The sequence below is a fragment of the Lethenteron reissneri genome, chromosome 22, assembly GCF_015708825.2.
Source record: "Lethenteron reissneri isolate LAM-NWPU_2019-01 chromosome 22, ASM1570882v1, whole genome shotgun sequence".
Classification (NCBI taxonomy): Eukaryota; Metazoa; Chordata; class Hyperoartia; order Petromyzontiformes; family Petromyzontidae; genus Lethenteron; species Lethenteron reissneri.
In genome coordinates, this window is record NC_083800.1 from 8,682,037 (window position 1) to 8,699,187 (window position 17,151).

The 17,151-nt window shown below is 44.7% G+C and overlaps 1 protein-coding gene across 2 annotated transcripts in view; it reads right to left on the minus strand.

Moving 5' to 3' along the window:
* Nucleotides 1-7,683: 7,683 nt before the first annotated feature.
* The window catches only part of LOC133345607 (biorientation of chromosomes in cell division protein 1-like 1), a 37,057-nt gene continuing 27,589 nt past the window's right edge, over nucleotides 7,684-17,151 (minus strand). For both annotated transcript variants that reach the window (XM_061556527.1, XM_061556525.1), the window contains exons 13-17: nucleotides 16,834-16,907; nucleotides 15,822-15,948; nucleotides 14,413-14,494; nucleotides 12,172-13,692; nucleotides 7,684-11,281 (exon numbers count right to left, since the gene is read on the minus strand). In XM_061556527.1, coding sequence (XP_061412511.1) covers nucleotides 11,119-11,281; nucleotides 12,172-13,692; nucleotides 14,413-14,494; nucleotides 15,822-15,948; nucleotides 16,834-16,907 — 1,967 coding nt within the window. In that variant the 3' untranslated portion in view covers nucleotides 7,684-11,118. The remainder of the gene's footprint in view (nucleotides 11,282-12,171; nucleotides 13,693-14,412; nucleotides 14,495-15,821; nucleotides 15,949-16,833; nucleotides 16,908-17,151) is intronic.

Consider the following 17,151-nt stretch of genomic DNA (forward strand, 5'->3'; position numbering starts at 1 on the left):
TGTGCCTCTCTCTGCTCACTCGGATTTGTCCACCCCCCACCACCCGGCCCCTCCCCCACCCGGCCCCTCCCCCCCACCCGGCCCCGCCCCCACCCACCACCACCCCCCACCACCCCCCACCATCCCCCCACCCACCCGGCACCCCCCCCCAACCACCCCCCCCACCCGGCCCCCCCACCCACCACCCCCGGCACCCCCCCCACCCGGCACCCCCCCCCCACCCGGCACCCCCCCCCCAACCACCACCCCCCACCCGGCCCCCCCACCCACCACCCCAGGCACCCCCCCCCCACCCGGCACCCCCCCTCAACCACCACCCCCCACCCGGCCCCCCCACCCACCACCCCAGGCACCCCCCCCCACTCGGCACCCCCCCACCCGGCCCCCCCACCCACCACCCCAGGCACCCCCCCCCCCACCCGGCACCCCCCCCCAACCACCACCCCCCACCCGGCCCCCCCACCCACCACCCCACCCCCCCACCCGGCACCCCCCCCCCCACCACCCCCCCACCCGGCACCCCCCCAAACCACCCACCCCCCCCAACACCCCCCCCAACCACCCGCCCCCCCACCCACCACCCCACCCGGCACCCCCCCACCCGGCACCCCCCCCACCACCCCCCCACCCGGAACTTTGTTTTAATGCAACGAAAACTCCTTCCCACCTTTTGTTTGCTTTGGCACCGCCCTCCCGAATTGGTTGCGAGCTCAATTGGCCCTGCGGGCTAAGCAACGCCACTCATTTTGCCCTTGTTTATTTCTCAACACACGATAGTTTTATTTTATTTTAAATGTTTTTGTAACTTCTCCCATCAGGGCCACACAGCCTCATGGCAGTTTTTTACTTGAAACTTTCGTGACTGCAGGAATTCATATTCTTTGGTTCTTTCGGTAAAGTCACGTAGATATAAAAATAATACAAATAAAGTGAATACAAATATAATCAATGTAGACTGTAGCCTGGTTCTTAATCTGAGTGAGTGTCGTGGCAGTCTATAACGTAGACTGTAGCCTGGTTATTAAATTTGGTGAGTGTACTGGCAGTCTATAATGTAGACTGCAGCAATGGTTATTAAGCTGTATGAGTGTACTGGCAGTCTATAATGTAGACTGTAGCCTGGTTCTTAACCTCGGTGAGTGTACTGGCAGTCTATAATGTAGACTGTAGCCTGGTTTTTAACCTCGGTGAGTGTACTGGCAGTCTATAATGTAGACTGTAGCCTGGTTTTTAAGCTGGTGAGCAGCAGGGACGTGCGGTGAGGGGAGGCAGGGGAGGCAGAGCCTCACCTGTCATACTCCAATGAAAATAGCTGTGACGAAAATAAGAAGAATAAAATAAATATTAAGATTTTCCACTGATCTGTGTTATAAATGTAATTTCTGTACGATTCCAATCATTTTTATAGTAAAAATCGCCGAATTTGCGAAGCTCCGCTGCAAATACAGGGAGACACGAGAGGTGAGGCAGCGACGAGCTCAGCCTCCCCTCTGATTGCGCAACCCCTCAGTAACTGGATGGAGCGCGGGCAATAAGCGCGTGCCTGTTACTATCTCAGTATGTCACCAATGTAATGTTTGTAAACCCCTTCATTTCATGTCCTCGCCTGCCATACTCCAGGTAACCTATTTCACGTATGTGTACAAAGATATTTAGGCTCGCTGGTCTCGTCATGAAACTGCAATGAAAAAGCACCAGGGGAGGCAGCTATCACATCTGCCTCACTGAGGGGGACGTGTCAGACACGCCCCCCTCAGTGAGGCCACGCCCCCCTCAGTGAGGACACGCCCCCTTCAGTGTGTGAATCTGGCTCTAACACTAGCCAGTGCCTTCCCAGCCATTTACCTCACCGCACGTGACTGATTGGCAGTCTATGATGTAGACTGTAGCAATGGTTATTAAACTGAGTAAGCGTCCTGGCAGTCTATAATGCCGCGACTGTAGCCTGGTTATTAACCTGAGTGAGCGTACTGGCAGTCTATAATGTCGACTGTAGCCTGGTTATTAATCTGAGTGAGTGTACTGGCAGTCTATAATGTAGACTGTAGCCTGGTTATTAAGCTGGGTGAGCGTACTGGCAGTCTATGATGTAGACTGTAGCAATGGTTATTAATCTGAGTGAGCATACTGACAGTCTATAATGCAGACTGTAGCCTGGTTATTAATCTGAGTGAGTGTACTGGCAGTCTAAAATGTCGCGACTGTAGCCTGGTTATTAACCTGAGTGAGCGTACTGGCAGTCTATAATGTAGACTTCTTATTTAGTTCTTTCGGTAAAATAAAAATAGAAAAATAAAAAGCAAAAACCACGACGTTTCGATCACAACACAAGCGATCGTCTTCACTTTATTTTTCCGTAACTTTAATAACCAAAGAATAAGCTTCCTGAAAGTGCATTCTAGGAGGCAGCATTGGTTGAATACAAACTGGACCGGTTGCGACACGTCGTTCTGTCGCATCTAAGCCACACAATGTGATGACAATTAATACTCCTTTGCCCGTGTTTATTTCTCAACACACAAGTATTTTGTTTAAGTTTTTTTGACGTCTCCCACCGGGCCACACAGCTTCCTGACAGTACATTCTAGGAGGCATCATTGCTTGAATGCAAACAAACGGGACCGGTTTCGACGCATATCGTTCTGCAAGCATCTAAGCCAAAAATACGTTGACACATAACACATCATATTCTTGGTTCTTTCGGTAAAGTCACGTAGAAGGGAAATATTAAAATAATATAAATATAAACAATAAAAATGTTCACGACGTTTTGACTGCAACACAAGCAACCATCATCAAGTGTGAAACGTCGTGAGAATTTGTATTGTTTAATATTTCTATTATTTTATTATTTCCCTTCTACGTGACTTTACCAAAATAACCAACAATATGAATCCCTGCAGTCACGAAAGCTTTAAATCAAAACATAACCCATCCTCCTTTGAACCATATTTTTCTCAACAAGCACACGCACAAGTATTAATTTGGGGGTGTTTGTGTTTATTTTTTTAAACATCCCCCATCTGCCACAAGACCTTCTGAGAGTGCATTCTAATCAGTAGCGTTGGTTGAATTGCAAGCAAACACTGGACGGGTCTTATCGTCTGAGTCAGGATTGCTTTTTAACCAACGCTGACTGTGCCATAGCCCCCCATTTGAGGTGCCCGCCCTCTTAAACAAGGTTACGCAACAGGGTGGCAGTAATAGTACTTGTTTTCTCTCACATAAAGACGATTGCTTGTGTTGCGATAGAAACGTCGTGATATTTTTATTTTTCTATCTACGTGGCTTTACCGAAAGACTCATAGAATATGTATTCCTGCAGTCACGAAAGCTTTAAGTCAAGAATATTATTTGTTTATCCAGGGAAGCCTCAACGAGTCTCAAGCCTATATTTCAGCAGGGTCCTGCATTAGGATGTTTGGTTACAAAAACACAGTATTTTTTATAGGAGTGTTTGCATGGGTGGACCACTGTGCACAACCACTTTGCCATAGGGCTACGGGGCTACATGGGTGGGCAGTGGATGATGAACAATGGATTTTGCTGCACTGCACTTCTATGCTCCCCTCCTTCACCAAGCCTGTACTTACGAGGGTGGTAAAATATTGTCAGATAACCCCTATGGCCTGCACGCCGTGGGCATGTTGTAATCCATCAGTGGATGGACGAAAGGACTGCACGTGTACTCCGAGAATGTCCGGTGGGTGTGTGTGTGGGAGAGAAAGCCAGAGAACGCCCACATCTCGCGAACACGAACAAACATGTTAGGTCCCCTTGAGACTAAAAGACTGTTTTAGAGGGGAGAACGAGATGACAGATCAGTAACAGTGCACATGTAGGTGGTACAATGTGATAGCAGAATAATAAGCGGTAAATTAGGCCACTGTTAACCTTTTGAAAATGAGAAGTGGGTTTAAACTGTTAGCACGCATTTTCCCCAGCATACACAAGTACAGGGTGGTTCAGATGTCTTGTGACCCCTATTTAATTCTGTAAAACTTAAATACAAATTTTAGTTAGGCTAATTTAAAACAGAAATGAATATGCAAAGGAAAAACCTGTTTGGGATAAATTAATTGGGGGGTCACAAGACATTTTGTGTAAACTAACAGCTGGTACGATATCCTCAACTTAGAACAAAACTAAACCATCTCTTCCAATAGTGTACACGTTTTTAATAAAAATGTAACTGCAGTAACATACATTGCAGATGGAATAAGGTCCCATTCAAAAGCACTTAACCTCCATAGTGATAACGTAACGGGAGGATCTACACCCACATTAGGCAGCCAGGTCAAAAGGTCACTCAACCTAAACTATTATCATTGGATTTCTATATGGCGATACAGAGCGCATGTTGAATTTTACTTGATTCAGATCAAATCGAGCCGGCTTGTGTTCTTGTCATGTGTTTTTATTTATTTATTAAAGTGCCCTCCTACTCAAACGATCATTTGGTGGCCGAGAAAGTAGGGGAAAGTCCATATTCCTATGGCAGGGGTCAGTTTATCCAGATGACGATTTTGGATCGCTGCTTTTTGTGCACAAAGTGAAGTTATTTATACCCAACAATGCATCACTATTTTTGTTAAGGAAGGTCCTGTACGTACATACTTAGATTTTCTAAACCCCTACAGTGTATATCACCACGGTTAAATAAAGATCTAAGAACGCGGCCAGTCATTAAAAAAATAATTTGGGCATATGAACCTTATGGCAGGGACCCCGGGGTCCCATAAGCCCCCGGCTCTCGCATAAACATATAATGTAAACAAAAAGTTGCTGTTTTCACCAATGAGTTTGAAGGATGGTGGAAAGTACATATGCCTTAAAAACTGAAAACTACTAACCTGCACTACCTCTATTTAAATAGACTATCGAAAAAAAATTACACCCCTCTGTCAATCATCGTGTTTCTCAGTGTGGATCTGTGAACACACTTTGTAAACAGCACATAAAATAGTACGTGTTTTCAATGCGCTGTTCTTATTGTAACAATCGTGTTATATACCAATGTTACTCTACAGAGTAGTGGGTCGCCGCACCTCTTATCCGCATTGATACGAGCGGTATGTGGAAGCTATGGCTTAACCGCAAAAAAAACCTATCTGCACAGATGCATCCAGACAAGATAAGTATTATTTAACACGGAGGCTTTCGCGACCAGTATTATTCACAATAAAGGTTTTTGGGTTCGATCGCGTGATTTATAAATGTGTCGCAACCCTCCACCACCCGGCACGGCCAATCAGTAAAAAATGTGTCACGTTGACAAAAGACAAATGATTCTAGATTTGAAGCTTTCGTGACTGCAAGGATTCATATTCTTAGGTTTTTTCAGTAAAGTCACGTAGGTAAAATTTTTTAATTAGCTACCACTCCGTGGTATATACGGAGTGGTAGCTCTTGTAATCTCTCATTTACTTGATACAACTGTCGTGGTTGTGACGGTTCCACCTGAAGACGGAAGCTTGCGTTGCCTCCGAAACGTCGTGTTTTTTATTTTATTTTACTTTTATTAAGTGTAATTTTTTTACCTACGTGACTTTACCGAAAAAACCTAAGAATATAAAAAGACAAATGGTTCACTACTTTAGCCCACCGGTGTGTTGCAGATTGGATCAACAACATTTACAATTTAAGTAGTACGACGTTTCGCTGGAAATTACATCCAGCATCATCGGGCGATTTGCCAAAATAGTGAAGCCATCCACCTGCATCCAGTCTTCTAATAGTGCAGGATGACTTCATCATTGTTGAACCCCATCAGGATTCGAGATCATGACACGACAACAGAACGATCTACGGCCAGGTGGGTCGCAGCGTTTATGTGCGCGGTGGGACGGAGTCGCCAAAAAGAAATGAATTCATTACGATTTTGACTTCCGTTTATTCGGGACCCCGGGGTCTCGCCATGAGGTTCATATGTTGCTTCTAAATGTTTTGGCCTGTCATAAGTTTACGCCACGAGTAATCAACTGCAGTACGGTAACACATTCCTGAGCTGGTAGGAACGTTGGGTTGCTCGGTCAATGGCCTGCAGGGTCAACAGCGGCGTGGTGTATTCCGCAAATATGCCCGACTGTGAGGGCGGGAACAAGCCGGCGTGAGTAGGTTAAACGTTGAGTTTTATAAGGGCACCACGGGGTGACCAGCCCCTCACCACCCAGCCCCACCCCTCCCACACCCCATCCTCCCCACCCAGCCCCTTCCTCCCCACCCAGCCCCTTCCTCCCCACCCTTCCCACCCAGCCCCTCCCCACCCAGCCCCTCCCCACCCAGCCCACCCAGCCCCTCCCCACCCTCCCCTCCCCACCCAGCCCCACCCTCCCCACCCAGCCCCTCCCTGCACGACGGACGGACACAATAACCCCCTGTGGGCTAGTGGAACCAGTGGGTTCCTACCAGTATTCACATTTTACTTGTGTATGCACGTATGCGCAAGTGTATGAGAATTCACCAACATTGGTACAGCGTTATCTTTTGAAATACAAATGCGCGCCGATTTATTGTTCGACTCGATTAATTGTATATTTCAACCCAACATTCAAGACTGCTTAATCAATTTATTGTTGCAGTGGTGACAATAAACAAACACGCCACCCAGATTATTCATAAGAGCTTGTAAAGGACAACTACTATAACGTAATAAATGTGTAGTAAATGTGTCATAGAGAGGCACGGGGTGCGGTGTATTGACATCGTGGACACCTCTAAGATGTGGGTGTAGTACCGGCCCTAAAGGAGCTCGGTCAGCACTGAGTGATCGCGCTGGATGGCACCACGCTTGGCGTGCAGTACCAGCCCCTACAGGATAGGGTGTGGAAGTGCCGTCCATAGGAACGGGGTTACTAAAGGCCATGGCACTCCGGTTGACCAGAGAGGACACGTGACCGGTTAAGTCTACCAAGGGCCCCAGGTGGGGGCTAGGGGTGGTCACGTGGTCCGGGTAGAGATCCTGCTAGAGGGTTCTGGAAGGTGGGCGTGGCCAGGGACGGAGCCGGCCACATCACAGAGGATACAAGCCGGGTTCACCCTGAACCTTCGTCTCCGTCCTACAGTCTCCAACACGTGAACATGAGCCAAAACTGTGGACCGGTCCATTGTAGCTAGTTACGGTATAATTAGTGTAGATAGCCTGGTGGTCACCACCTGTAAAGGGGCAGTTACCCCGTGTGTTGGTGTTAATAAATGTGTTGCCTTCAAAGAGTACGTCTGCGACTCAGTTGAACTCACTACAAATGTGTAAATGTATTGGGCAATGCATTGCATAAACGAGAATTAAAGACACATTTCACTCGCATACAACCACAACCCTAAACCATGTTGTCTATTACTGTATTGTGCACCAATGTAGTTACAACAAAAGTGAATTACTGTGACCAGCTATTTATATTGCAATTCATTGTATGTGTGATCAGCTGTTTTATAAAAGTGAAACTAAACACCAAAATTCATGGTATAAACGTATTCTGTTGGGAGAAATCTGATGAGAGCTGGTTAATGTTGATATGTATGATAAACTTCGGAATAGGCGCCACCTATTGGTAAATGTCATTAAGAATAACTGCAGTGCAACACTCAGCATGGCATTTAGCAGTGTCAGTAACCACAACTTATGTAAATAAATGATTCATGAAAAAACTCTCGCACACGGCAGGGTTGAAAAACACAAGTACCTTTAGTATTCTTCTTTTATTTTACACTACAATTCACGTAGATGCTTCACTCATTTGCACCCACAAAGTAAAAAAAACGCACACAAAAGCTCCAACGCCAATGCGTATTATTTACAGCATTGTGATACACGAGTAAAATCTGAAAAGAAAAAAACCGAACTCCCAGGTAGTTAATGTGAGCTACCTGAACGCATATGGATTGCTTACATTCAGCCAAAGCACATTAATCTGAGCGACAACCAAGAAAGCAAATATACAAGTTAATTATAAATGGCACAAACATCTGCAAAGTTTATTGCATAACGCTTATACACGCTTAATTATTTTATCAAGAAATGACAATGTTTTCAAATATTTAAGTGGTAATAAAAATGGAATTAAAGTATTCACAAACATCTGAATTCTTTTACAAATATAAACAAACCTGTACCAGCCAAATAATTAAGTTCATCTAACAGCAATACCGAGTGTGAATGCTTAAATAGCACGAGATTCAGCGTTTACATTTTAATTACAAAATATTTTATACGCCTTTGACACAATGCAGCCGTTTATATAAGCAGACTTCATACTTGCAGAGGCGACTCAAAATGTTGAAACCTTAAAATGTCTATCTCTTTATTAAAGTCGCCAGCAAGAATATCATAGTAAATTTTGACCTTACAAAGGTGTAATTACATTTATGACTGCAAAACGCTTTACTAATTGGTGACAATACTCAAGTTTTTTTTTTTTACAGAATATACCATATGCTTAGCTTTTTAACACTCCACCGAAATCCACTCTCATGAAGGGGCATTCATTGTTATTCTTGCACGAGGCACTTTTATCTGATGTCAGTGCATGCAGAACAGTGTTATTACTGTTCCCAACAACGCAGTTAAGATGTTTTTGTCCACCAAATACCATAAACAGTGCCACCATATGCACCAATGAAATGTTCAAACAATCTGGATGAGAGGGCAATCACAGGCGTGTTACATCAGTGTTGCACCAGAGATGAGAATGTGAAAGCAGTGTGTAGGATATGTCCTGATACCTCAATGACTGGTATGGCTGATGTGCAATGCATTTTTATCTAAACTTAATATTGAATACTTTATCCGTGCCCAGCCAAAGCGGTGGTCCCAATAACAAATGTCCACACGAATATGCATCTATTTGGTAAATATATTCACTCTTACAGGCAAGTCTTAACAGCACCTTCAGCAAAACATATTTGTAGCTTGAATACCAATCCCAAATATACAAATACATGCTACGTTTCCCTAATTCATGTAGGTAGAGGTGGATATACCTCACAATATTTTATTTTGTAATACATTTCAAAAGACAAAGTGACACAATTGAAGGGCTGGGAGTTCAATTCTCATTTGGAGATCACATCACCCTATCAGCGTCCATCAATCATTATCTATCCACTGCTGCATGGAAGCCTCCCCAAGCCATCACAATCCCTCGTGGTCTCGAGATGGAACATCCAACTGATAAAGAGCCAATTCATTGCTCCATCTCCGAGGTGGACGTCCTTTCGTCACTACCACCGGCTATCAACCCCTCGTGCGATGTGCTGCCCAAACCCACTTACTTTTCTTCACAAATGTGTTCCTTAAACGTCTTATAATTGACCGATTTAGACTTGCTCATTAGTTACCATGGCGAGTGGACATGAAACTACATGAAATGACTGAAATTTAAAAGAGTGCTGCGAAGTTGGGCACAATCATATGGTTACCACTCATTGGGAAGTTAAGTAGTTATCCTTTGGAGAAGGTGGCTTCCATCATATGAAATGATCATTGTAACCTATAGCTTATGGCTTCAAATGCCGCTGAAAGAACTTTGAATATATTTACATTGTTAAAAAAGTGAATGACTGGCAAGAAAAATCACAACTCATAATAAGCACAAGTAATTTACATGCTTACAGGCTTTTAAAAAGTAAGAATTAATGTAATAATTTATTGACAAGTGACTCAAAACAAGTATGAAAATAAAAAACATGTATTTTTGAACTGTCAAGGAGTTATACCAATAACTCTTTCATTAGAAATGTATCTTTTGTACTCGGTGTGTGATGGTGTAGAAATCTGCACAGGATTTGATTGTTGTTTAAGCATTACAGCGATCACTCGTCAATGAGAGCCGTCTTCAAATATAACTTGTGCAGCTATCGGGAAATCAATCGTGGCGATGAATATACTCTTTGGTTCTTTCGGTGAAGCCACGTTGATTTTATTTTCTACGCGACTTTACCGAAAGAACCAGAGTAATTTCCTGCAGTCGCGAAAGCTTCGAATCTAGTGTGATGAATATAGGCAAATGTTTTTTTAAGGAGGCACTTTTCTAGATGGCAAGTATAAGGAAAGAATGTACCCATAGGCTGTTTCCCTTTTGAGAGTTGAATGTTGGCATAGAATAATAAACTTGCTAAGTTAATTCCTTCATTGGACCATTTATCAACTAATCTGCCGGCAGCTAGTCAACAATAACAATTGCCTAACATGAGCGTTGATATCACTCAGAATAAACACATTCTGAAGATTAATATCGAATTAAGGATGATCAACCTGGAACAGCACTACCATGGATATGAGCATGTACCGATTCATTCCGATGGAAATTCAACAAGCTGTCACAATTTCATTGTCCAGATTAGTTTCAAGCAATTTTATGTCTTACCAGTGCAATGCATGTAAAAACTTAGCTGCTGCACAAAAAAAAACAATAACATACAACTATTTACAAATCATACATTTTTACATTCGCGATTCGATTCACGTATCTTAAGCGTAATAATCTATTTAAATCGGTGAATCGTGGCATGCCCATGCATCAACCACATAACACGGGCTGCTGCCGCTGTTGCTGACGATGATGGGGCGCGCGTGGTTTGTGAATGCTAATGAGGTCGTGTCGCAGCGTGAAGGTTACTGGTGGCGTACAGCGTTCAGTCAGCATCTTTAATTTTAGTGGGAGACTTTATCTAGTCAACAAGGTGTAGAATGTTGGTCTGAAGATTTAATTGAAGTAATAATTAGCCTCGTCGACTTTTGCAGTTAAAATGTCGTCCACCACGAGTTATTAAATGCTGGCGTGGGAGAGTGAAATTCTCCCCTCCGATTATTGTCAGTCAATCAGCGAACTCATTTATATGAATTACAATTGTTGGTCTTGCTCGGTGCACTCCAGTCTCTAATAACCACATTACCTTAATGTGCGTCTTCATTCAGACTAGTTAATGTCGTCTCGTCATTGTCAGTCACGCTTTAGCCCTTGTTGGGTAGTCGCATCCACCGTCATGACTGACGATTTTCGTCCACTCGTAGTCATCACTGATAAATAAAATAGAAAATGCAAATTAGCGAAAAATATTTCCGGTGGTAATGTCGTGACACAAAACGAACACTGCTGGCGTGCATCTGCTGCTCGGCGGTTATCTGCGGCCTCTCTTGGCCGGAGGCTCGGCACCACGGGCCTTCCTGCGCGTGGGCTCTGGTGACTGTGGCGGTGCCGCCCGCTTGCTGCTGCCCCGCGTCTCGGGTGCCGGGGCCGTGGGCTGCCTGCGGCCTCTTCCAGCTCCTCCCGACGACACGGGTCTGGTGGTGGGGGGGGCAGACAGGAACAACATGGGAGAGGCAGGGGTGGCCGAGCTGAAAGTCAGCATGCCTTGTGAACAACGTGAAAGACATGCGCAAGATTAGGCTAAAGCAAGTTACTGAAAGGAAGGAACGGAGCCGCCTCCCTGAACAAATTGTCGGCGAAATCACCGATACTGGTCTTCAGGCCTTCAAATGCCGAGCACACGTGTGCATCTCCTAACTTCACACACCTAGTGAATCAATGATAATAGCCCGACGAGACGGACTAATGTCTGACATGGCTGTTATTCACAATTGCACCCAATACAAAAATGTAAACTACTTACAACTGATTTACGGCAACACGTAAATAACAAAGGTTGCTAAATAAGTGAAATTTCCCAGTCTTCCCTTCAAAAATAATAAATTGACCAAAACTTCCCAAGGAGTACTCTGCTGAATGAGCAATTTTGGATTAGTGACTTTTAATTTGATAAACAATAAACGAAGTATTCCCATACTCCAATAAACATGGAGTGGTTGCTCATCTAATTCCACGGCAAAAGCAAGTCAATCCATAGGAAAACAACGGACTTCCACAAAGTGATTTTAATTCTACCAACTTCGTACAGATGAAGGAATGAGTTTGATAACAGAATGGGATTTTAACTTGACAACTTCCATGCGAGTTTCTCAGCTGACTATGTGGTACTCTCAGGGATGAAGGTGGTGGAGACTATCACAGAATGGGATTTGAATGCGCTTTAACCACAGTGCTAGCCAGCCAACTGAATATAAAACAAATATTGAGGATAAATATCGATATGTTTGCTTTAAAAAGCCGAGCCAGGCAGACACACAGACCACGACACACAACAACGATCTAATTTGCCCAAGCAAGGCCTTACTTGTCATTGCCGGAAGTGGCTTGCAATGACCGCGTCGCTTTCGCTTGCTGCTGCTGAGCGACGTCACCGGCGTTGACTGCCGCCGAGCGGGTTTGTCGGCCAAGAGCCTTCACCTCCGCCGCGGCCGCTGCCGCAGCCGACAGCCTGGCCTGCCGCGCTGGCTGCGCTGCCTCAGACGCCACGCTTGCCGTGGCACGAGTCTGCCGGCTCTGCGGGGAGGCGTCGGCACCGTCCTTCGCCTGTTTAGCCGACGACAGTCTTCTGAGCTGCATGCGCTGTGGCGGGGCGCCTTTGCTGCCCGATGACTTCTTCTCCTCTGCGCCGTCAGACGTTTTCGAGTCCGTTTCATGTTCGCTTTCTGGCTGCTCAAGATCCGAATTCGCAGCCAGACTCTCAGCCTCGAGTTGCTTTTCAAATTTCGCTTCGAGATTTTCCACCTCTTTTTCTGCTTCCTGTGTGCCTGGCTTTTGTAAATGTGGCTCATTTTTATCTAAACTGGATTTCTGTTGAGCAGTATCCATTTCTTCCATTTGAGGAGGCTGTTGCTCATTTTCCTGCCTGCTTTCCTCTGCACTTGCAGAATCACAAGGCTCAACAGTCCTTGTTGTATCAACTAGTGTTACCACTTGTGGTTCATGTGCTGCGGGAGATTCAGCTTCTGGTTGGGACTCGGAATCGTGTGCTTGCTGTTTGCCATCACTTTGAAGTAACCCCTCCTTTACACTGGGAATCTCTTCACAGCCTTGTTTTTCCACGGAAGAGTAATTTGTCTCATTTGAAGCATCCAATGAAGATTCAGGGCATGGCTGCAAACACTCCAGGGACCGTAAGGTGGAAGGATCATTGACAGTCGTTTTCGAAATTCCAGACACGTCAGCAGCCGTCTCCCCTTTGTGATCAGTGTCGCTTACAGGCTCGCCAGGCACGGCCAAGGTATTTTCCGGCTCCCCCGTTTCGCTCTCTTTTTTCTGCGAAGACAACTCGGGCTCAGGATCTGCAGGCCCTTTTGAGGACGGTGCTTCCTCCGCCGAAGCTTGTGCAGCAGAAACTGCCGACTGCATCTGCTGCGTCCGCCGGGGCAGCTCAGGGCTTTTAAAGCCCGACGATTTGCGTCCTCTCTTGCTCTGCTTTGTAGTGTCGGCCGACGGAGATTCGCACTCCGAGGGTTGGAGACCGGCAGACGCGCGAGTTTGCCTGGCTTTCTGCCGAGCATCATGCTGCGGCGACGCCATCTCTTTGGCCACTTGTTTTGCCTGGCGTCCACGTGGTTTTGACTGCACTGCTTGAACCTTTCCCTGCCGCGTCCGCTTGTCCTCGCGGTTCGGAGACACTGGGCCACCCGTCTTTTTCCGTGTTTGGCGCGCGGCCTCGGCAGCCAGATGGCCGGACGCCCGCCTTGTCTGACGGCCAGAGTCAGACTCAGTCGAGGACTTTGCTTGTTTCCGCCGCGTTCGGTGGGCCAGCGGGGGCTCCTTGCCCTTCTCCTGCTTCTCGTGCCGCGTGCTGCGGCGTGTGCTGGGTCTGAAAATCCAACGTGAGAGTCGAGTAGCCATTAGCATGACGAAAATACAGATACTGAAAAATAATGCTTTTTGACTCAATAATATTCCAGTTGTGGCTTTTGGCCTCACGCAAAGGCACACTTGTTATATAAATGGGAGAAAAAATACATGCAGAACCCTCACAGCGAGCAGTACACCACCACGTGTCGGAGAACTGCCCTAGAAAATGATGTCACAGAACAACTTCTGAAGCCACTTCAATGGGCCCATGAACCAACCCCAAGGACACTTTTCTAATGGCTGGCAAAGAGTGTTTGTCCCATGCCAATGAAACAATTTTTTTAAAGTGAAAAACCAAATGCAATATTATGGGTTTGAATCCATCAAGGGTAGCTTTGAAGATTTGTCATTGGCGAGTGAGCTAAGACCATCAATTCACTACGCTTAAGAGCCGAGATTTGAACTCGGGCTTCTCAGCGGTGCTGACTCGGTGCTCGGCGATGGTATTAGCTCTCCGAGTCATGTGGCACCTGTATATATATATTTTTTTATGTTCTGCTACTCTCTATTATGGGTGTCATTGGAATGTTTTATTTATGTTTAGAAAAGTGGGTGAGAAATTCAATAGTAAATGTAGCATAGAAGAATGATGGTTGTGGAAATTACTGTCACGACTACACAATTCTACAGAGCAATTTTCCACACTGATATGAACAATAGACATGTGTAACACACATACCGCTGCATTTTCTCTTCGGAATTTGAGGAATTTTCTGCTTCAGAAGAATCTGTGGTTTCTTTACTCTCAGCCTCCGATTTGTCTGTTAGGAAAAAAATGAAACAGAAGCGTTACCTTGACTCGAGGTATACTAAACAACATTCCATAGATGAATTGAATATGCCATGTATTATTATATATCATTAAAACAACTCGAAGAGATGTGCATACACAGAACATATCGACAACTGCCACTGGCTGCAGACCGCTCAAACTAACGGCATACATTTTATTTTTATTTCACCTTTATTTAAGCAGGTATAACAAAAAAAACCTTGAGGTTAAAAACCTCTTTTGCGAGGAGGACCTACCAAGAAGTCAGCAAAAATAAATCACCACACACGCAATACTAAATAGTACAATACAAAACATTAAAAACAATTACAATGGTCAATGACATTTTCTTCTATCAGAGCTTTGAAATCAGACAACATTGATAACCCTCCTCCAGTTTTAAAATCGTTTGTAATTTATTCCAGAACCAAGGAGCATGATAGGAACATTGTTTAGGAACATTGTTTCCCCATTTTAGTCCTTGCCCTAGGAACTGTTAAAGAGAGCGCTGACTGAGAATGAAAGCTGGAGGGTTGTGATGTTTTTGTCACAAAAATATAAGAAAAAAGCATTTGCTGGTGCTCATTTGTGTTGCCAAGCTTGAAGTAGAAATCACCAATGTATTATGCAGGGAGCAGTTTACTCTTCCTACCACATCACACACATTTTGGACACAAGCGCTAACAATAACCTCCAAAGAGGATTTCAACTCACAACCTTGTTCGTCTGACTCACTTTGCCATCTGTTACATACTATAAACATCCCGATAAGCAGGAGGAAAAATAGAGCCTGGATTCAGCTTGTGAGATATGTATGTAGCTGAATTATGATGTAAAGCTTTCGTGACTGCAGGGATTCATATTCTTGGTTCTTTCGGTAAAGTCACGTAGAAGGGAAGCAATAAAAGAATAAAAATATAAAACAATCAAATTCTCACGACGTTTCGTTTGCAACACAAGCAATCATCATCAGGTGTGAAAACCACAGCAAGAAAATGATGATTGCTTGTGTTGCAATTGAAACGTCGTGAGAATTTGATTGTTATATTTTTTATTTATTTTATTGTTTCCCTTCTACGTGACTTTACCGAAAGAACAAAGAATATGTAGCTGAAGTTACCCGGTTTACAGCATAACAAAACAAAACAAAAAATCTATGATACGAACAAGAATGAGGCTCATCTCCACTGGTATCCCTCAGCCAGTGGTGAAAATGCTCAATGCCTGCGATGAGAGGTAGTCTCTCTCTAAGCTGCCCACTGGTGTGAAACGAAACAATGGTGTGAAACGCAAGATACGGAGGCTGCAGATCGGACCTGACTGTACTCTCCGTCTCTTGCCGGGCGGAGGGGTGGGGGAGCCGTCTCGCTTGCGCGCGCCTCTCTTTTTTGCGCTCTTCTCGCTTGCCGCACCTTCGCTCCCATCTTCCAGCGGCTTCACCGCCTGACCAAACAGAGAGGCAGGTACGTAACTCAGCTCCTGTACCCAAGTGTGCATGCACGTAAACACATGGCGGCTCTGTGTGTGGGCCTATGACTACATCACGCATAATGCACCCAATCGTCTTAGAGCTCGGAAGCTAAGCAGGTTTGAGCTTGGATTAGTCCATGGAATAGTGACCACCACGCATCAGATTTCGTGGGCTTCTGCGGGCGGGGCTACTTTGTGGGCAGAGGGCAGTGAAGGAAAATCCATTGTATTTTACTATGCTCCAATGTCCATGGGCCCAGGTTTACCAATCTGTACTGACCAGCGTGGTGAAATATTACAAGCCAAACAGCTCGGGGAAAACCCACATTTTTCTTCCATGACACAAGGGCTGTACATGCTCTACCTGTGCCTGTGTGTAAGCGTCCTCTCCCAAAGCAATGACTAATATTGACTGACATGTGTGTTCTCAGTGGAACGAGAGGACCACTGAAAGGTTATCAGATAATTACATTCTTTTGTTTGCTTAAATCTTTGAGCAACAATCGTGTATGTATGTACAAGAAAGCTAGGAGTTTAGCAACTTCAAATAGTTCCTAAATTAAGGATGATTAACTAGATTTTCACCACATCTGACCCAACAGTAACACATGTACAGAGAAGAACGCCTTCAGAAGATGAATAAATGGCAAGAGCATAACTGCATACAAACTATATATATATGCAGTTATATATGAACGTAAAAATACCGTTAGGATAGTATCATAACCCTCAATGGGGCAATCACATTGCAAATGTTCAGCATTTCAAGCAGACAAGAACATGTAAATACGTTAAGATAATATTAAACAATGTAGAAATGTGTAAGCTATATTTTTTCATCTTAACCTTGACACTCACCTTTGTATCTCTTTCACTTTCGGAGCTGGATGTGGGGCTGGAAATTGCTTCCAATATATCTGCCCCAGTTTGGTCTGCAAACACAACATACCCCGTTAGGCACAGCAACAGCTTTACAATATACCACTGAATTGTGTACACATTAAATATATGACTTTATGGAAATCACTTGAACGTTTGGAGAAATTTGCAGAATGTGTGAAAATTGGAAATTTTATGGGTAATTATGCGACTGCAATTTCACTTAACTTGAAACACAATGCATTGAAATTGAAAGCTATTGCCGAAATTGGCCAAGTAATTTCCGTATGTTATATT